This window comes from Lepisosteus platostomus, chromosome 5 (genome assembly GCF_059453375.1).
Source record: "Lepisosteus platostomus isolate fLepPlt1 chromosome 5, fLepPlt1.hap1, whole genome shotgun sequence".
Taxonomy (NCBI): Eukaryota; Metazoa; Chordata; class Actinopteri; order Semionotiformes; family Lepisosteidae; genus Lepisosteus; species Lepisosteus platostomus.
The window spans coordinates 41,118,366-41,140,417 of NC_142615.1; the positions used below are offsets into that span (position 1 = coordinate 41,118,366).

The following is a 22,052-nucleotide window of genomic DNA, read 5'->3' on the forward strand; positions in this document are numbered from 1 at the left end:
TGCATACTAAGAAGAGATGGTAGAACGGGGTTTGGAAAATAGCAGAAAAGCAAAGGGGTAGAAACAGACCCAGTTAAATTAAAGCTCTTAATGAATAGTAGATTGTGAGTCTGGATTTGAAAGAGCTCAGGGAAGGTGACTCTATGATATCCATAGGGATAGAATTCCAGAGCTCTGGGCTGCAGCAGGAGAAGCCCTGTCACCCAGAGTGCTGGCCTGGGGGACAGACAGGAGACCAGAATTAGAAGAGTGAAGGTTGTGAGGTGGGGAGTAGGATGATAGTAACTCTGGCAGGTACTGAGGTGTCAAGCCATGTAGAGACTTTTAGGGGAGCATGAGGACTTTGAAGTCGACACGAAACCTGATAGGAAGCCAGTGCAGGGACTCCAGGACAGGAGTAATGGGATCACTTGCACTAGACCTGGTGAAGACTCTGGCTGCCAAATTCTGGACATGCTGAAATTTGTTCAGTCTGGGTTTAGATACCCTACCGAGCGGAGGATTACAGTAGTCAAAGTTACAGAGCGTTAAAGTAGCATTAACTCGATTAGGAACTCCTGGCCTCACAACTGCATGTCATTGGTGCTTCCTTACCACCCTAACACCCCTTCAGCCCATGTAAAAGACAGCTTTCTATTGGTGATGTTCACACCCAAAAATGGGTGTCCAATATTATTGTTTATTAAGTAATTATAAATATTTATTAAGTTACAACTTCATTCCTAGTCATTATCACAAGTTCTGCACTTCTTTTTGGAACTTATGGTATATAGACCTAATTTACCTGAAGTTATGCTACTCATTTTTGAGTAAAATAAGCACAATTTATGTGTTTTTTTGACTACAGTAAAGACCTGAGGAAAACATGTTGAGTGATTATCAAAGACTAGATTATGTCAAGGTTTAGCCAAGATACTAGTTTTGAAACCATTTCAAATTTTGCAAGGTGCCACATATTTACTTCTGTTATGTTTCCAGTCACAACTGACCATATGATGTTATCTACAAAGAAAAGACAGAGTCACAAATTGTGTTCAAATGACACTTTATTTTGCAAACATCAAAAATTCAGCCAGCCTTTTAGATAAAATGAACAGTGACATTTGTGTGTGTTTGTGTGTTCACGCACATGAATGCAGCGGGTGGTAATGATGCCGTGTGCCTATATTTGTGGTGTATGATGCTGGTTTTTACACCCCTTGGGGCACAGAGCTGGCACCTCTTCCTTTTGTCTGTTCTTTTGTTGGGGGCAGCTGCTGGAGAGGTAGAGCTGCCCAGATCTTTATGCCACATTTGCCTGGTTTACTCGACATGTATTGTTGGGAAGGACAGCTGTAACAAGTCCACGTGACGAAGTAGTAGGATCCTATGCAGACGAGAGAGAGAGTAGAGGCATAAACAACACAGGTGTCCAATCTGAATCGACAGGCGAGTTCGTGGTCAAGAGCAAAGGTAAGTTCAAAAAGCCGAAAGTAGTCGTACAAGAGGTTTCCAAAAAAGGAGCGAGGTAGGAGCTCTCTAGGAGAGAAGTCAATAGTGAGCAGCAAGTAGCCAGTTTAGAGGGTTTAAATAGAGCTGAGTGCAGAACGGTACAGCGGTTGGTGATGGTTTAACACGTGCGGTGGCGGTGCTTGTTATAATTAGTCAGCTGCTGGAACTGGTTTGTGGTTTGTGGGTTGATCTCTGATGACTGGCAGTCCTGACAACAGCGACCTCGGAGGGGGACCAGGCGCTCATCCACAGTGACTTCCAGGCTAGGACTGTAAATGAGTGGCAGGAGCTCAACCCACTTGTCCCAGACATCTCCAGTGCAGCGAGTTCGTCTCGTTGACGTCGAGCAGGTCTTGTGTACCGCTTGTCAAAGCGAATGGCTCTTGAGAGAATATGAAAGGATTGACATAGTAGTCCGAAAAATGGCCCGACCAGACTCGGCATGCTATAAGCTGGTGGTGGCCTCATTCCTTGATCTGTATATGCCAGAGAGAATCAACAGACCCACGTATGGTTGAGAGTCTACCAGACCACCTCCCTCCAGCTATCGCTATGCACACGTCTCCCCTCCAGGTTTGTCATATCTAGGACTGTCCTTACAATAGCCTTTGGCAGAAACAATTCAAAGCTGGACTTTATATCTTCAACATGGGACACGGTATACCTTTTGGCCCTGGGACATCCTGAAACTAGCAGCTACTGGGCTCATCAGCACTGCTGAAATCCTGTTTTGAGGTGCAGAGAGCAGTCAGGACATGCTGACATTGAGCTGTTAGAAAGAAAACTGAATGCTCTAGATTGTGTTTCAGATATAATTTCTGTGTTTTTATATTTCACTTCACATACAGATGTGCAGACCCAGGTGTGAGGTGTAAAACTCGAGCAGGAGGTGAAGACTTGTGCTCTGCTGCGCTGCACACGCTGCCGGTGTAGATTAGACATGAAAAAGGTGCATGTCAGATAGGACCAAGAAACACATCTCATGTGGATAAAACATCAGGGATACAGAGTGTGAATTTTCCAGGGTGACTCTAAGGGGTGTCTCTGTGATGTGATTCTTTTACAGCAGAAATGTCCTGAGTGTCTCTGTTTCTCCACAGAAGCAGCTGGGGGCAACACAGACACGAACCCAGCAGAGAATCCAGGAGAGAGAGAAGGAGCTGCAGGAGCTGAGACAGGCTGTAGAGTCACTCAGAGTAGGTATTGACCAGAGCAGTGGACACACTGGCACACATTTCCACAGCTGGATATTGGACAGTACCCTTAGAAAACACAGAGTACAGAATAATGTAGTTTGAGTGTTTTCCTGTGTAATAATCCACTGTGTGACTCCTCCCTCAGAGCTCTGCACACACAGCAGTACAGGACACTGACAGGATCTTTACTGAGCTGATCCGCTCCATTGAGAGAACACGCTCTGAGGTTACAGAGTTGATCAGAGGTCAAGAGAGGGCTGCCATGAGTCAGGCTGAAGGACTTCTAGAGCGACTGGAGAAGGAGATCACTGAGCTGAAGAGGAGAGACGCTGAGCTGAACCAGCTCTCACACACAGAGGATCACATCCATTTCCTCCAGGTAACATCACTGCTCTGTGACTCTGCAGTACGGAAGGGTGTCTCTCACACAGAGCTGCTCCTGGCTTCTCCCCTGGAATGTGTGTTGTGTTTGACTGGATACTCATCTTTCTCTTCCCTGCTGCAGAATTTCCAGTCTGTCTGTGTCCCTCGTGGAGCTGGAGACTCACCCAGTATCCCTGTCAGTCCACACTTCTCTCCTGAGGCAGTGAGGAGAGCTGTCTCTGCACTGAAAGAGCGACTGGAGGACATCTGCAAGAAGGAATCAATAAAGATTTCCACGACAGGTTAGTGGAGAACCACACTGATGTCTTTCTGAATATCTTATATATTTCCTGTTTTTCTCTTATATTGTAACTGGATTTTCTGTGCAGTGACTGAATTTATCAGTGCAGCTTATCTGTCAATGATTCAAATTCTCAGTAAAATATCTTAAACGTTTTAGTCTCACAAATCTTTATGACAGTAACTGTATTGTTATATTGTGCTGTATATAGTTTGACAGGAATGTTTTAATATGAGCTACAGTCCCAGTATAGTAGAACAGTCCTGTTACAATAGGGGCTGCAGTCTCAGTACGGTACAACAGACCTCTTACAATAACAGCTATAGTTCCAGCACAGTATATCAGTCCTGTTACAATAGGAGCTACAATCCCAGTACAGTAGATCAGTCCTGTTAAAATAGAATCTACAGCCCAAGTGAAGCAGAACAACTGTTATTCCTGTTACTCTGTTACTGCAGCCCTGATGAGACATTTCTCTGTGTGTCTCCCCAGTGACTGAAGTCTACAGTCTGCTGACTCCAGAGCCTGGGTCAAGAGCAAAGCTTTTACACTGTGAGTAGGCTGGGCAAACGATTTTTATTTTTTTTTAAAAAAAGAAATAAAAAATGAGATATAATGATGTGTTCCTGCTTAACTTAGACATTGCACGACTTTAAAACCTATAAAAACGGGTTTCGAGAGTTAAAAAACACTTTTTATGCGCGAAAAATGGGTGATTTTTCTTCCTCGTGATCAGCTCAGAATCTTTGTGTACGCTGTAAGGTTTTTACTTCTTAATTAAATGTTTAAAATACACGAATTTCATAAAGACAACACACGTTTCGAAGAGAAAAAATCCCATTATTTTCTCTTCCTGGTGTGTGAAACTGATCAGCAGGTCTTTTTTTCCCAATCAGAGGCTCTGAAAACAGCGTACCGCCCACTGCGCTCCGTCAGAGAGGGGCGCGGCACCGAGAGAGGGAGGAGGCGCGGAGCTCCGCAGTACAGAACGAACGTTCTGCTGCCTGGAGCGCTTATGGCACCAATCGCGTCTGCATTTATAACTTAGTTTTTAAAATAATCAAGCAATATGAACCATCTCTTTTTACTTTTAAGTCCCTTAATTATCATTAAGCACAGCTTTCTCACCACTTAGACTACTTTTTGATACCATCCTTAGACAAAGCAGAAACTTGTTGTTCTGTCTAATGACATTACAAGTGGAAAGATTACAGATTTTAATCGTCTTTAATTTTGTTACACATTTTAGAAACGTTTCATCCATACAAACACCACAAAACTATTCTCGATTGTATTTCTGAATGGTATGTTACACTTAGTTCACTGTTTTAAATACATCTAATTAAGAAAGTTAGGTGTTGGCATAAACTATTAGCAATCAATAATATTAAATTTAGCACTGTAATAAGTTATTGCACTTTCCCCCACATCTTGTAAAAATATATTTTCATTGTTCAAATATACATTAAATCTGACTATCATATAATAAGTTAAATACGAAACTAAAGAAAAAATAGGGTTAAATATAATTCAAAATATTTTGCTAACAATGTTAACTGTTTATGAATAATAAAATGTATTAACTAAGGAGTAGGATGGCACAGTTGTTAGTATGCTTTTTGTTTTGTTTATTTTTCATAAATACCACAGTAGTGCCTGATGTCTCAGTGGCTTTCAAAATTAAATTATGCATGCAAACCTGTGAACTAGAAAGATAACTAAGATATCCATCCATTTATAATGGTGGCGAAGTGGTTAGCATTGCTATCTTGCAGCACTGGGGTCCTAGGTTCAATTCCTGCCATCCTGTGTGTGTGGGGTTTGCATGTTCTCTCTGGGTTACATGGTTTTTCTCCATATGTGTGATATGACTCCCTCTCGCACTCCAAAGCATACTGGTAAGTTAATTGGTTTATGGGAAAACTGGCCCTGATGTGTGTGTGTTTGTGTCTGTCTGTCCTGTGATGGACTGGCGCTATGTTCAGGGTGTATTCTGCCTTGTGTCCGTTGCTTACTGGGATAGGCTCCAAATCCTCTGTACTGGATAAAGAGATTAGAAATGGATGGAAGTAAAGGCACTGAATTTCTAGAATTAATAAATGCACTGAATTTCTAGAATTAATAAATGCACATCCTGTTCACTGGGGAAATTAAATCCACACTGAGCAATCTTCAATATGTTCAGAATATGACAGCGAGAATCCTATCAGGGATGCATTACACCTGTTTTCAAGTCCTTGCACTGGTTACCTATCAGGTTTCGAGTCAACTTCAAAATCCTCATCCTCATTCAGTACCTACAGTATATGGCTTATTATCTGTCTACTCCCCACCTTTGTCCGTCTGACTCTGGTCTTCTAGCTGTCCTCAAGAACATCTACATTCTGTGGGTGACAGGGTCTTCTCTAGCTGCACCCCAGAGCTCTCAATTTGTATTCCCAGTGATATCAGTCACGTACCCTTTACTTTGTAATCTGTGGTCCTTTTATCTGTTTTTACATCTACTGTATTGCTTTGAGATGCCACTTTTAAAGGTGGTATATAAAATAAAGTTTTTTATTATTGTTATAGAGAAACATGATCAGATTTTCCCTGGTTCAGAAAAAAAGATCTAAAGTATACTAGTTTGTCACTCTTCTCATTCCCTTTGCTAAACGACTTTTTATACTAATCTGATCAATCTAACTGCCTGTTTTCTGTGCTTTCTCTATCCTGCTAGATTTGCAATTATTCTGAAAATTTTCTTCTTGAAATAACTCATTTCTAAATACCTTTTTTCACTGTTAACATCTTGCAGCAACTCTGCGACAAAACATACACTTAGCTCAACCTGACAGTTCATCCTGCTACCAACATTGAATAAAAAAAATCTTAAGATTTCTATATTTATGTCTTTATTTAGTGGTTTCATTAGTGACAAAGGCTAAACTTTCTTGGAAAAATGTATTTTATGTGTTGTGGAAAAAAACTGACTTGCTTTAACAAAATATGTTTACAAATCCTTTCACCTGGCAATCTACCTGAATGCCCAACTATCTGAGAAGCCCTCCATGAAACCATGGTTGCTATTAATTCATTTAGGGCTCACTGACAGATTTGCTGTTTTTTATGCATGCTAATTTTCTGATTCCTCACTCAGTTTCATGTTTATAGATAAAACTATTGATCGCGAAGGGAAATTGATGTACATGTTCATGTACATGATGAACATGTTTGCATACACATACATACACCTTTTTGTGATTTTTTTGTATATCTAAGCAAGTGTTCCTGCATCCCTCGTCTGCACTATAGTCATGGCTTTTTTTCTGTTTGCTTATTTCAAAGCAACATCTCCTCCATTTCTAAAACTTTTTGCTCATGTGCATTTTTGTAGCACTTTAACGTCCTGAATTTTCATTTGCCTTTAATTTGTAGAATGAATTTGAGTTTTAGCCTTAAAAAGCTTAAGTTTTCACTATCTTTTGTTTCTTGTCCTACAACTGTTATTATTGATCACCGAATTATTGTACTTGACATGACTTCATTCACCCTTTCCTGAACGTCTGTGACAGGCAGAGAGAGTGCTGTTTCTGGTGCGATCTTTTGCAGCTGACATTTCAGTTTTAAACGAACAAGAAATTAGATTGTTCATAAATCACTTATTCTATATAAACACAGCGTAATTGCCCTCCGAAAATCCTCTTTTTCTTGTTCGTTTTAGAGACCTTGATCGAAACTGATTTTAGATGTCAGAAAGGATTTATTTTCTCTGTATTTCCTACATTGCTTTGTCGAGATTTTAACTTTATATTTAGGCTCAGATTTCAACTATAAATCATACAGTAATTAATAGCAGTAAATACTGATGTTTTGCTCCCTCTTACCACAAACATATATATGTTTTATAGCTGGGATGAACTTTATTTCGTACGCGTAGCTACTACGGCTCGGACACGGAACAGTTAAAGATGGCGGCAAATCACAGACCCAGAGGGGGGGGGGGGGCGTCATCTCGCCTCCATAACTAAAATGCCAAATAGGAGTGGCTTAAGCGACATACACAGTTGTGTAACTGACAGTTTGAGGTAGCCTATCGTGTAAATTTCGCTTTGTTGCTGATAGGTTAAGCTTTCGAAACTCTGCCCCAAAGTCATGTGACTGATTTTTCGCCCTGTTTCGTTGGTTAAACGCAATGATCACAAGGACCACCATGGTAACTGGGATGTGTAGTTTTTAATTCAGTTTGAATTATAACTGTACATACTGTCTTCATATTTGGCCAGGGCTTTAAAGAGAAGGCGCGCCAAAAAATTTTGGTGCCATCGTCTCCGCTTTAATTGTACCCCCGTGCTGGAAGAATTTGACCTCGGAACGTTTGCCCAGCCTACTGTGAGTATGTTTTCACAACAGCTCCCCCCTGAAGTGGTCAGTGAGGCTGGTTCAAACATTAAGAGCCCCTCCAAGCCTCCTGGGTGTTTCCACTGGATGCAGTCCTGGCTCTGAAACTGCAATTGTCCATTTCTGAAGAGGAGCACTAAGGAACAGGTTTTTCTGGGTTTTCTTCAGCCCCTGTACAGAGCCCTCTGTCCTGTCCAGTGCACTTTTGTCGTGTAGAAACCCCACCTGGCTACCTCTTTAAATAGCTTCATCCTACATGGCTATGTCATGCTTCATGAGCTGGAGGTTCCAGCTGACAGATCTCTGTTCCACCCCACACGTCTGGTCGCTGTTGATGATGTGGGGCAGGGTGGTCCTCAGTCTGCTGGCCAGTAGCTTGGACAGGATCCAAGTAGCTTGGGCGGAGCAGTGGCTCTGTGGCTCAGGATCTGCGCCTGTGACTGGAATGGTTGCCGGTTCAAATCCCACGGCCGGCAGAGGAATCCTACTCCGTTGGGCCCCTGAGCAAGGCCCTTAACCCTAACTGCTCCAGGGGCGCCGTACAATGGCTGACCCTGTGCTCTGACCCCAAGCTTCTCTCCCTGTCTGTGTGACTGTGTCTCCATGGAGGAAAAGCTGGGGTATGCGGAAAGACGAATTACTAATGCAAGAAATTGTATAGGGCTAATAAAGAAACATCAACATCATAACATCATAGGATTATTGACACATCTCACTGTCCAGCTGATGTCCAGAGATCAGGCAGGGTGACCAGTGAGCAGAACATCTATGTATCTCAGTCAGTGATACTGGTCACGTGGGTACAGGTCGCTCAGACAGTGTTACTGGTCACTGTGGGTACAGGTCACTCAGTCAGTGTTACTGGTCACTGTGGGTACAGGCCACTCAGACAGTGTCATTGGTCACTGTGAGTACATGTCATTTAGTCAGTGATACTGGTCACTGTGGGTACAGGTCACTCAGTCAGGGTTACTGGTCACTGTGGATATAGGTCACTCAGTCAGTGTTACTGGTCACTGTGGGTACAGGTCACTTAGTCAATGATACTTTTCACTGTGGGTACAGGTCACTCAGTCAGTGATACTGGTCCATGTGGGTACAGGTCACTCAGTCAGTGATACTGGTCTCTGTAGGTATTAATACAGTAAAAATCTGCTCTCTATCTGCAGATCCTGTGAAGCGAGCCCCTATCCCTAAATCACGTACGTACACTCTGTGAAAATCTGCTGACTGACAACACTGATTGTACTGACATTTTATTACCAGAGTGTGAGTGTGATTCACAGTGTCTGTATCTCTGTGTTCCAGTGTGTGACTGTGATTCACAGTGTCTGTATGTCCATGTTCCAGTGTGTGACTGTGATTCACAGTGTCTGTATCTCTGTGTTTCAGAATGGCAGTGGTTGTGTAGTGCTGCAGGTAAGTCTGTCTCTTCTTGATGACAGAGATGCTGTTTTAAGCTCTAGTGTCTGTGGTTATTGAGTTTTTGATTCCAGAAGGTCTCTTTAGTGTGAGGAAGTCATTCCTGGTTTGTATACAGAAGGAGATGTATTTCAATTTCATGTTTCTGTATCCTACATCCTACATATAATCTCAGTGGGCTGTGAAGATCAATCAAAGTTTCATGGTGGGAATTTCTATTTCCATCCTGTCTTTCAGTCTATTGGCCAGTATGAGTCTCTCCTGGAGGGACTGACAGTGTAGGAAACTAATTTTTCCTGAAGGCCATGTGCTCTGGTCTCTGCTTACTCCTGAATGAGGGTCTACAGACTAAATGTGGCAGAATCAGTGATCCTGGATTTGGGAATAACTGTGGAATACCAGGAGGAATGAATCAGGTGCAGAGCCAGTCTCATAATAACAAGCCATTCAAATCCTGAGGAGAAGGACTGTTAAAAGATGGTATAATGACAGTACTCGTCCCCTGCAGCTTCACAAACACACAGCCTCTTGCGAGAGGCAGCAGTGTGACTCTGGTACAGGGGCTCCTCTGGGGCCTGTAGGCCTCTTTCTTGTCTGCGAAATGGCTACTTCACATGCTGACCGGGCTGATGGGTCAGAGTCAGGGCTTGTTCTATCTGGACAATTAGAGTGAAAGGAAAACTCAATCACATTTATCCGTTTATATTGGGAGAGAGTGCATCTTCTTAATTTGTTGTGAGAAGGAGGGTCTTACATTGATTTTCAGCTCAGAATCATTGTGATAAAATATTCTGGTGTTTCTGCTCCAGTGTCTCATTATAGGAGGTGACAGGTACTGATTAAGATGAAGATGGTAAACTTGGTGTAAAGGGTTAATATGAGTTCAGCACACCAGGGTGTCTCTGTTTGTGATTATATTATCTGAAAGACATGGAGTACCTGAGAGGAACTCTCCTGTTCTGACTTCCTGAGTTTGGCTGAAGGAGGAAGAGCTAATCTGAAGAGTGAAAGTCTCTTTGGGAAGAATGTCTGAACAGTGGACTGTGCAGGCTTCTCTGAAAGGGGACCAGTAGAAAATCTGGGAGCCCAGAGGGGTTCCCTCTGCCAGAATTAATTACAGGACACCCAGATGTGCACATTTTAACATGATGTGTTTACTGAGAGCTGTAATTTGAAGTTAATGGTTTGGTGTCACCACACCTGTCTGGTTACAAAGGGGTCTGGGGCAGATGCCTCTCAGTCAGGGGGTAATTATCTGGGAATGAAGGGCTCTTCCCAGGACAGAAGGCATATCGGTGTATCCTGACAGAGCTCTCAGGTCCAGTTAGAAAGAGACTTAGTGGACTGTTTCTCTTCCAGAGTCTGAGATTCTTCACCATCAGATGACTTAGTAGTCATAGAAAGAGATGTTGGGGTGTTTATCTGTCAGTAAGGAGTCTGTTTCCTGGGCTGGAGAATACATCTGAGAGCTCTGAGCTCTACTGAGACAGGCTACAATGATGTGGGTTCAGTAAGAGACTCAGTGGTGTGATTGACTCAGAATAGATCAGTAATTTCAACATCCGTTCATTAATCAATATTGTCAGTGAAGACTGGGGTTTTTACCTCAGATTTGGGTTTGTCTTCACAGGGCAGGAGGAGTAAATTTAGCTCCTGTGTTTCCATGTCAGACAGGACTTTATCTTCTAAGAGTGACACAGTGACTGTGTGTCTAAGAATGTATGTGTGAAAAAACGCTACTATAATAGTTGGGGATATTTAATTTGAATTGAGGGACTATTCCTAGGGCAGTGGTTCTCAAACTTTTTGTTTTTGTTTGAATTGAGGAACTATTTATAGGCCAAGGGTAATAAATTCACATTTAGTAGTTCACGTAAGGAGATGTGTCAGCATGCGTAGGCTGCAAAGGAATAAGTAAAGGTTTATTCCTGCTGAAAAGAGAAGAAACACAGCATTTCAGCTGTGGATACTTTTTTGGGTGTCTTTTAGTTGTTCTTCGTTTCCTATCAAAATAAGAATGTCTAAGGTTATTGTTGGTCACCCATTAAATCTTCAAGCAGAAAAACCTCAAAAGCTTTTAGACCGCAGTATGTAGACATCAAATACACTTGAATTGGGAATTACACAATAAAATGCAGGAGAGGTGTAATTTGAAGGATGAAAAAACAGTATTTCTGCGTATTTTGTGCAGATGAATGTAAAGAGATAGGGGAATGACAGACAAAAAGAATGTCACGGATGTCGGAAAGGACGAACCGTGGAATGACAGGAGAGTGAAAAGACCCTATGCGTAGCAGCGAGACGGAGGTTAGCCCGGGCTCAGCTGTTCAGGGAATGCAGTAAAGAAAAACCTATGTCCTCAGGTAGCGGACGTGGGGGGACCTGGTGCTATGCGGCCCTCAGGACATCCGAACGTCAATGCTGAGCCAAGGCAGAATGAAAGACCCAGAAATATATAGCCCCAGAGAAAGAGAAACACCAGAAGGACAGCAGAGAACCGGAAATGAGAGACAGGACAGAGAGCGCCCTCTGGCTGCAGAGGGTGTGGCAAAGAAAAAGAATTCCAGGACAACACACAACCCGTTATACAGTTTGTCTATTGGTGGCTTGCTGTTTACTGGGACCAACAGTAACAGTGACAGGAAGACAATAGGAGGGATAAGTCATCGTAAATGTATTCTGTTCAGTGTTTAAAGAGTGAGCAAACACCCTGTACAGGACATGTTTCTGCAGTTTCACATCAAGAGTAACAGATGTTTGGAAAGCTGTGTCAATTCTACTTGTTACAGAAATGGTAAGAACGACACACATTTAACCCAGGAACACTCACTGACACAATGCTGTACTTCATGTGTACAAAAGACAGAACACATGCTCCTTTAGATTATTTTTTTTTCCAGAAAGAGGAGTGTGACCATATTCTTCTGTTGTTAGAGTCAATGCTACTTTACACAGGACAGTATCATTGCATATATAATACCAGATATTAAAATAGCAGGCAGTATTGTTCACAAATTACTGTAACTACTGCATTCAAACGCAATAGTATCTCGTATAAACACACCAAATTTCTCATTTAAACCCACTATTATTACAATACTACCCAATATATAATGTCAGATATTAAAATAGTAGACAATATTGTTCACAAATTAACTGCTGCATTCAAACACAATACTATCTCATCTAACCACAATAAATACCTTATCTCTGTGGCGCTAATAAGGTTCTGTAAATTTCAGTTACTCATGCCAGCACTGTGAAAGAAAGTGGCAGTTCAGTATTAAGCTGAGAATTGCCCTCCTCTCAGAACAGGGGGGTAATTAATTCTGATCTCTCTTTACTGACAGTGTTTCAATGACATGAAGTCAGTCAGTGTCTCTGTGGCCTGTTTTCCTCAGAGCAGCTCAGACACGTGTTCTCAGCTGGTGTTCTCACATGGTCCTGGTCATTAAGAGACCCAGTGGTGTGTTTCACTAAGAATGACACTGGAGTGTCAATATTATTTCATTAGTCCCACCAGAGTGAGTGTGTATTGGGGTGTTCGCCTATGATATTGGAGACCTCATTTCAAACAGGAGTGATCCAGAGCAGTGGTTCTCAACCTTTTTGGACCAAGTACCACCCCTGATTAAACCAAAGCATCCAAGTACCACCTACAAGTCATCATCTCATAGGAACCCCAGAAAATCTCAATGACCAACATGAGCGCATGTGCACACACACTCACATACACTTATAATAAATATTATCATAAATTTTATTTGATATTGCGCCTTTAAAGGTGGCTTCTCAAAGCTCTTTGCAAAATGACAACAGGAACAACAACAATTAAAAATAAAGAATAAAGAAGAAAAAAGCACCATTTTATTGAGAGGGGTGAGACTGTTTAGTCGAGCAAAGCAGATGTGAAGTCATTTTTCGAGCCTTGATACAATTCACAACAGAGTCTAACAGATTTTAAATCCACAGGCATTTTCTTGACGGCCAAGGCTGCAGTGCGTCCACTTCATATCTAGAACAACCTCTCTAACTACACCGCTGTGTCGGCTTGTCATCGCTCTAGCACCGTCTGTACAAACTCCGATGCATTTCATCCAACTGACGCCATTCTCTTCGATAAATTCATTTAGAAGCTGAAATATTGCAGTGAAAAGCATCTGCTCATCTTTTGATATCATCCGCCATATCAATAATTCTACGAGTGATTGTCTTTCGCAGGGGGCAGAAGGTCAAGCTGTTTAGCAGCTTTTTCTCCACAGACAATACGTGTCAGCTCTTTTCCCAGCGGTAAATAAGGTTCTTCAAAAATAGTTTGGGGCTTACCTGCTTTAGCAATCTGCAAGCTTGCATTTTTCCCTGTTTCAGGGATCGATCTCAGAAGTTAAAAGAAGTTCTTATTTCATGCGCATGGGAGCGAAACACAGAGACGCTCTGTGTATTTTTCTCAAATTAACCTAGAACAGTTCTTAAATATTTTTTGTTATCTATCACACTCTCTTGTGCTAACAAGTTTGGCATTGTTCCAAAATCACATACATTCTCCTACCTCCCTATTTGCTGGAGATAACTTTTTTAAAATACAATTGGTCACTTATGTTCATAGCATGCACTCCTATACAATGGTTTAGAATAGCTCTTGTGTCCAATCAAGTATTAGCGCGTGCTGTATCGTAGTACATAGGCGCCGTATTTGACACAAACTAATTTTATTAAAATAGAAAATGTGAAAACCCGTCCCAATTTTTCAGTGCACAAAACAAAGTTCCAGGGTCATATGGTGTAACACCTAGCGACGCTCCGCGTACCACTTGTGGTACGTGTACCATATTTTGAGAACCACTGATCTAGAGGGTGTCTGTGTTTCCAGACTGATAGACTCTCCTGTGGAAAAAGTCAGTGTTTGACACTTTGTCCTTTTCTACACAGAATGAGTGTGAAATATCAGCAGAAGACGTTGTCATATCGGCTTCAGGGCTGTAGTTTCCACTCTTGTCCTGAGCATCACTTGCACGTGTAATACTTAGTGAAACAATTACAAAATATGTCATTTCACATGAAGGGAAGAGAAGTAATTATTAATTTACTTGTTTTTCTCTCTATGTGTGTTTGGGGGACAAAGACATTTCACAGTATAATTGAGTTGAACTGGAATGTAATCGGCAGGAGCCTTTTGTGATGTTTGCTGTTTTATTCCCGAGCTGCTGTGACTCTGGACCCTGATACAGCTCACTGTGAGCTCAGCCTGTCTGAGGATAAGAAGAGAGTGAGACGGGGACAGAGGAAGAGTCTCTCTCACAATCCTCACAGATTTGATTACTGGCGCTGTGTCATGAGCAGGGAGGCCTTCACCTCAGGGAGACACTACTGGGAGGTGGAGGTGAATCGATACTGGATAATAGGAGTGACCAGAGAGTCTGTACGGAGTAAAGGAGATTTCAGATTCTCCCCTGAGAAGGGTTACTGGATGTTGAGATACTGGAGTTTGCACTCTAAGCCTTTTGATTTATCTGCTCTCACTGACCCTCGGACCCACCTCCCCCTCAGTCTGCGGCCCAGGAAGCTGGGGGTGTGTGTGGATTTTGAGGAAAGGAAAGTCTCCTTTTACACAGTGGAGTCCAGAGCTCATCTCTACACTTTCACTGACATGGTCTTCACTCAGGGGGAGAAGATCTATCCTGTCTTCGGTACCTGGGATTCAGATAAAGACCTTGAGCTGCTGCCTGTTGTCAGTGTGGAGATTAAACCCGTTACTGACTCATGAATACAGGCTGATACTCTCCCAGCTGTCTTTAGCACTGTTCATACTGGCAGACGGGTTTAGTGACGGGTAGTGAGATGATGTCATAAATCTAATAGTAATTTTAGAAATGACGATGTTGTGTCGTGTTTAAACTTTTTTAAAAAGTTTGAAACAGGGAAAAATAACATGTACGGGAAAGGGAGATATACCACGCAACCAGCCTGCTGTACTCCTGACTTAAACATACAATATCTCTAGAAACCCTACTGTTTTTACATTTATTTTAAAATAAGCTTTTAAAAATGCAATCTGTGTTAACTTCTGCTGCGCGTGTAATGGGTTGTAATGGACGCTGTTGTTTCGTATAGTTTTCACTGGGATGTTATTTTGTTCAATCTTTTTATCTGTTATCTACCCGTAGAGTCTACAGTTTTAATCAATAATTTACTACTTTTGTCTGTGAAACACAGTGAGAGGGAGCTCCTGTTGCCTTTCCTCATTCACACTAAAAGCCACTGATGAGCAAACAATGAGTGGAGTGACTGATTATTTAATCATTTCCCTCTTCAGGTAAAAAGTGTATAAAACACGATTGTTATTTGCAGAAAACAGTTATAAATTATTTGTTATTATGACAGAAGTATTTTCCGGTCATATTTGAGTGTATATATCGAGTTATTAGAACAAAGTTAGTAGCGCGAATCCTCGTGGTTAGGATAAAGGCCATGTATTTGGTATGTTAAATGTGAATGTTTTAGTGATTAGAAATTAAGTTCATGTTCGGTAATAGCCTTAATTTCACTGTTCCTGGTTTTCTATATTTATTTGTGTTTTTTTTATTTTAATAACCACAGTGCTATCGCATTTATATTGCTAGTGAACATTACGTCTTTAAAGAAATACTGACGTGGTCTCGCAAAATCGTCGATTTCATTGTGTTTTAGTGTTTCTTATTTTTTTTACTAAACTGTATAATATACTAAGGAGAAGACTGAATAAGACATAATTTCAAATATTTTCTTAATATATAATTAGAAAAATATTAAGAAGCATTTTTGTAACTTTCAGCTTATTTTCTTTGTTATTATTACTATTATTACTGTAAACTGTTTATCCTATATAGATTCACGCTGAAAGCCACTGATGAGGAAACAATGAGTTGAGTGACAGATTATTTAATCATTTCCCTCTTCAGGGGCACTACAGGTAGCTGTGGAGGGCACTGGTAAACAGTCAACGCTCCATGCGTGAAGTCGTATAAATTATAGACCTATTTACACATCGTATGTGCCGAGATCTATGTATATGAACAAGTACAGGTTTATTCCATGCTGAAAAGAGAAGAAAAAAAAGTGTATACGATGAAATGCTGTTTCTCTTCAGTCTGAAGGGGGTGTCCCACACTGACAGACTGGAGGAACTGAGTCTCTTTAGACTGAAGGGAGTGTCCCACACTGACAGACTGGAGGAACTGAGTCTCTTTAGACTGAAGGGAGTGTCCCACACTGACAGACTGGAGGAACTGAGTCTCTTTAGACTGAAGGGAGTGTCTCACACTGACAGACATGAGGAACTGAGTCTCTTCAGTCTGAAGGGAGTGTCCCACACTGACAGGCTGGAGGAACTGAGTCTCTTTAGACTGAAGGGAGTGTCCCACACTGACAGACTGGAGGAACTGAGTCTCTTTAGACTGAAGGGAGTGTCCCACACCGACGGCCTGGAAGAACTGAGTCTCTTTAGACTGAAGGGAGTGTCTCACACTGACAGACTGGAGGAACTGAGTCTCTTCAGTCTGAAGGGAGTGTCCCGCACTGACAGGCTGGAGGAACTGAGTCTCTTCAGTCTGGAGGGAGTGTCCCACACTGACAGGCTGGAGGAACCGAGTCTCTTTAGACTGAAGGGAGTGTCTCACACTGACAGACTGGAGGAACTGAGTCTCTTTAGACTGAAGGGAGTGTCTCACACTGACAGACTGGAGGAACTGAGTCTCTTTAGTCTGAAGGGAGTGTCCCACACTGACAGGCTGGCGTGCACAAATTGCCTCGATCTGGCGTGCACAAAGCTTGATCAGCTGCCCTTTCCCACAGGAGGTATGGGAATGTCCAGTGATAACGGGCTTCCCTGTCCGTCGGGGCAGTGAACAGTTTCTCAGACACAGCTATTTTATATAATCGCCCCAGAACGGAGGAGAGATGTTAGGCCTCTTGCAAAGAAAAAAAATACATCTTTCATTTATGGTGTATTCAACGGAGACGGAGCCCTGCAAAACTGTATGTAGGAACCAGAGATGAAGGATAAGCTGTTTAAGGAAATCAGCTCAGGCGTGCCGAGTGTGAGAGAGGTGGGGGTACACGGTTGTGAACGGGTAAGGCTTGTGTGTTTCTTTCGGTCTTGTGTTTTTATCCTGATATATTTTTAAAATCTTATCTTTATCAAGCTCGTTTGCATGGGTCAAACTCTGTTCAGGCGTATGTTTGTAACCGTGTGCGTCTTCTGTGTAGGTGGGGGGCTGAGCCTCATTCAAATCAGACTGAGCGCTGCTATACTGTATGTAGGAGCCAGAGATGAAGAATGAGCTATTTAAGGTAATCAGGAGTGTGTGAGAGAGAGAGTGTGTTTTTCCTCCCAACAGAGAAGACTTGTGGTTCTTTCTGCTTTTCTGCACAGGCTGCCTGTTCCTATTTGAACTCATGTTTGTGCACAAGGCGCTTGCGGACGTCTCCGTGTGTGTGTGTTTGTAATGACGTGTGTGCGCGGCTCTGTATCAGTATAAAAAACGCATTTAAGACATTCAACCTTTTCATGTTCATATATTCTTTTATTCTTGACAATAATAACTAAGGTTGCTGCTGGAAAAGGTGTTAGTGGGGCAAGCAGGGGGCACTCTCACCCTGCGGTCCATGTGGGTCCTAATGCCCCAGTATAGTGATGGGGACACTATACTGTAAACAGGCGCCGTGCTTCGGATGAGATGTAAAACGGAGTTCCTGACTCTCTGTGGTCATTAAAAATCCCAGGGTGTTTCTCGAAAAGAGTAGGGGTGTTACCCCAGTGTCCTGGCCAAGTTTCCCATTGACCCTTACGAATCATGGCCTCCTAATAAGCCCCATCTATGAATTGGCTTCATTACTCTTCTCTCCTCCCCACTGATAGCTGATGTGTGGTGAGCGTTCTGGCGCACTATGGCTGCCGTCGCATCGTCCAGGTGGATGCTGCACATTGGTGGTGGTGGAGGGGAGTCCCCATGTCCTACAAAGTGCTTTGAGTGGAGTGTCCAGAAAAGCGCTATATAAGTGTAAGCAATTATTATTAATTATAATGTAATAAGTCTGTTATTTCTCACCACTCCATTGCAAGGCATACACAACACAAACACCAGGAACAATTATCTCAGAAGCCAGTTAACCTCCCAGCATGTCTTTGGACTGTGGAAGGAAACCCAATTGAGAACAGGAGAACATGCACACTCCACACAGATAGCTCCCAAGAGTTGAACCCAGAAACCCCAGCAATACTATAACCATCACCAAGCTACCCCACAAATTGCATCCAGTCATGGCAAAAGACTCTTACCTGTTACAATATTACCATCAGGGGGGTCTACGAGCCTGGGGAACACCTCAGGATGACAGCTGGCTGGCCTCACAAGTTTCAGGAAGAGAGAGGGCGTCTTCAAGGAGCTCAGAAATAAGATCTGAAGGGACTTATTAATAACGTATTAATAACAGGCTGCTTTAAGAGCCCCTGGAGTCAGTGGGGAGAAAGGACGAGATCAGAGGTCATATTTGAATGCTTATCTCCAGTTATTTGAATGGACTGCCCTGGTCACAGGTGACACGGAGGGCCGTTTCCGGAGGGGGGGGTTAATTTGAGGTACAGTACATGGGCTTCAAGTTCATTCACTGGTTCTAAGTGGGGCCTTTCTGAGCGCAAGCTCCCTGCTCTCTTCTGTTAACAGCCCTTGAAGGTCGCTACAGGTCTTGCAGATGTGGGCTGTGTTAAAGGAGCCTGGATCACACCCAGAATTTGTCTCATTGATGAATTCAGGTGGCAAAACGAACTTGTCTTCTGGATGTGGGCTTTGTTGATGACACAGCTGTGTAATGTGGTGTCAGCTAAGATACACAAGGCATTCACGCACTCAGACCAGGGCAATATAATATACACTATACATAACATAACGGTGTAATAATATAGTGTGTGATCTCCTGTCCCAGCCCAAGGAACAGCATGCCTGTCTCATAACAACAATAATACTGCATTATGTATTGATTCTGCTTTTTAAACTCCAACCCTAGCACTGTCTCATTTAACCAGCCTGTTCATTATAGCAATCGTCGGGTTATGTAGCCCAATGCAAAATCATAAGAATAATTAAAATCATTTGTCCAGAATGCCTTTTGGAAACTCCTCCTAGGAAATAATCCATGAGTGCCCAGTTGTGCTGTGGTTAGCACTTCTACACAGCACTGGGGCCGGGGGTTCAATTCTGAACTTGCGGTGCTGTCTGTGTGGAGTTTGCATGTTGGTAGGTTCATTAGCTTCTGAGAAACCTGGCCCTAGTGTAAGTGTGTATCTGTGTCTGTGCACATTCTGTCCAGGGTGTGTGAGTGTGTGTGTCTGTGTGTGTCCTGTGAGGCCTGGAGTCCTGTCCAGGATGTGTGTGTGTCCTGTCCAGGGTGTGTGATAGTGCATGTGTGTCCTGTGATGGACTGGTGTCCTGGTGTGATCAGTCCTGATCCCGGCCAACACCTGGCGTCTCCTTCAGCTGGTCCAGGGTCCCGCCTTGAGCCTGGCCTGGCTGGGACTGTACCCCGAAGGCGGTGGCTGGCGGTGGTCATCGGGCGAGGGGGAGGGGAGCTACGGCTTTCGGAAACGGAATGATGCCCCGTACGAGCAGCAGAAAAACTTAGTCTGCTACAAGAGTGAATATTCCCGCTTCGGAATGGGAGTGTTGATGCGTAGCGAAAGGGCTTTGTAGCTTAACCAGAAGTAATAATAATAATTGCTTACACTTCTATAGTGCTTTTCTGGACACTCCACTCAAAGCGCTTTACAGGTAATGGGGAATCAAACTACCACCACCAATGTGCAGCCCCCACCTGGATGAGGCGACTTGTGGCTTTCAGTGGGGAGGACAACAGAGTGATGAAGCCAGTTCATAGAGGGGGATTATTATTGGTAAAGGCCACTGGGAAGTTACATCCCTACTCTTTTCGAGAAACGCCGTGGGATTTTTAATGACCACAGAGAGTCAGGACCTCGGTTTTATGTCTCATCCGATGGACAGTGCCTTTTTACAGTTCAGTGTCCCCATCACCATACTGGGGCATTAGGACCCACACAGACCACAGGTGAGTGCCCCCTGCTTGTCCCACTAACACCTCTTCCAGCAGGCCAGGCGTGTTCTGTAATGGCAGTGTAGTGTGCCGCGACATCACAACCCACAATCCTTTGCGTCGCCCTTCCTCACTGTCTGCAGGTCTTAAGGTGAACGCATTGCACATGCTTCATCTTAATGTATCCATGCAAACCTGTAACCCTGAGTGGGAACCGAGGTGCTGGCGCAGCGTTAAGAGTTAAGAGGCCAACTTTAGTAGCTGTGAAAACAGACTTCCACCATCAAGCTTAAAATCCATTTCCAAGAGGAGTAAGGTACTTGTCTATTGCTATTTACTGTTTTGAAGGGTTATGAGTACATTATACAGTGGCTGGTGCACACTCCTGCCTGGAGATGAAAAAGTATTCACCCCCCCTGGACTTTTTCACATTTTAAGATGTTAAAACATGAAATCATAATGCATTTATTTGGGATTATTTTGTTTTGCCAGTGGTTGACACAAAACACTGCATAATGGCAAATGGAGGTTAAGCTTGGCAGATCCTCCTACATTAATTACGAACACAAAGCAGAGCAAGCCCTCCCCTGTGAGCTTTTAAGAAAAAGCAGGCCAGCTCACGAAACGAAATGTTTCTCACGGGTGGGAGGGTGTTTCCAGTGACCGGCAGCGGTGGCGGCGCCGCGCTCCAGTACACCCTGATCCGGGAACAGAAGAACTGGACCGAAGCACATAAGTACTGCCGGGACTGATACACTGACCTGGCCGTCATAAGGAACCCAAGTGACAACGCCGTAGTCAACAAGCAGGCGCGGAACACATGGGTGTGGATTGGTTTGTTCCTCGATCCCTGGAAGTGGTCCGATGGGGAGATCCTCACTTTCCACCACTAGGGTGAGGCGCAGCCCCTGAAAGAAGACTGCAGGAGTATGATGAATGACGGGAACGTGGGGAGACAACAACTGCAGCAAGGAGTATTCCTTCTTCTGTTCCAAGAGTAAGCGGACCACCATCTGTGTTTGGTTGGGGTTTTTAGTGGGCTCGTTTAGACTGTTTTTGCAGCATGCCCTGGTCATGCCCAATCTGACAGAAAAGAGGAAAGGAAGCAGCAAGGGGTGGGAGGGGAGATGATAGATGATGCGGGCGAGACGGAAAAAAAAATGGGATTGCGCTCTGCTGCTGCAAATTCATTCCATGACAAATAGTGTTACCAGTCAGAAACTCGGGAGGTGTCCTAAACTTGCATTTCCATTCTCCTACATATCAATATTTCCTGGCTGACCACAGCTCTGAGCTCGTTTTCCCTAGCTCCCCTCCTTTCATTCCAACGTCACCCTCGCAGCGGACTCCCTGGCTCATTCCTTGTAATTACAATGGGAGAGCTGTGACAGTGCTGCTCTCCTGCCAGCTCTGTCACTTCTCGAGCGTTTAGTTAACGTCAATGTAGGAAGTACCCTATCTTTGTATTCAGGTTGGCTTGTTTTTGTCCATTATTAGAATTTGACCCGACTATTGAACTTGGAAGTTGGATCACAGCTTCAGTTCTGGTCATTAAAACAGCAAAGAAAATAAATAAGTTTGATTTCAAAGAAGTAAGCAATAGTTAGAAACATTGCAAGGGGAAACATGATATCGTAGGTTATAACGTCAGCGGAACAAGTCCGAGAGTCTGGGCTCACTAGTCTGGCTGTGGCCTCATACTGTCAGGAAGTAGAAAAGAAGACTTCATTAAGGAAACGATAGTGGCACAGTGGTTAGCATTGCAGTGATAGAGCCCTGAGTTTGATTCCAGACTAGGGGTGCTGTCTGCCATGAGC

At 43.3% G+C, this 22,052-nt stretch overlaps 1 protein-coding gene and 1 pseudogene across 8 annotated transcripts in view; one reads left to right on the forward strand and one right to left on the reverse strand.

Annotated features, from left to right (window-relative positions):
• Positions 1–22,052, forward strand: part of LOC148666585 (E3 ubiquitin/ISG15 ligase TRIM25-like) — a 31,952-nt gene that overhangs the window by 1,199 nt on the left and 8,701 nt on the right. The window contains exons 2-7 of one of the 8 annotated variants that reach the window (XR_015936931.1): positions 2,592–2,687; positions 2,833–3,066; positions 3,193–3,352; positions 3,844–3,903; positions 4,248–8,933; positions 9,124–10,602. Coding sequence is in view for 4 of the 8 variants with exons in the window: in XM_088632520.1 (XP_088488646.1) it covers positions 2,592–2,687; positions 2,833–3,066; positions 3,193–3,352; positions 3,844–3,903; positions 8,901–8,933; positions 9,124–9,170 (630 nt within the window). In the remaining 4 variants the exon portion in view is untranslated. Of the gene's footprint in view, positions 1–2,591; positions 2,688–2,832; positions 3,067–3,192; positions 3,353–3,843; positions 3,904–4,247; positions 15,467–16,279; positions 21,233–22,052 lie in introns of those variants that run through there. The other 7 variants (XM_088632520.1, XM_088632522.1, XM_088632521.1 and 4 more) reach the window with 7 other exon arrangements.
• LOC148666586 (uncharacterized) lies at positions 1,142–2,475 on the reverse strand (annotated as a pseudogene).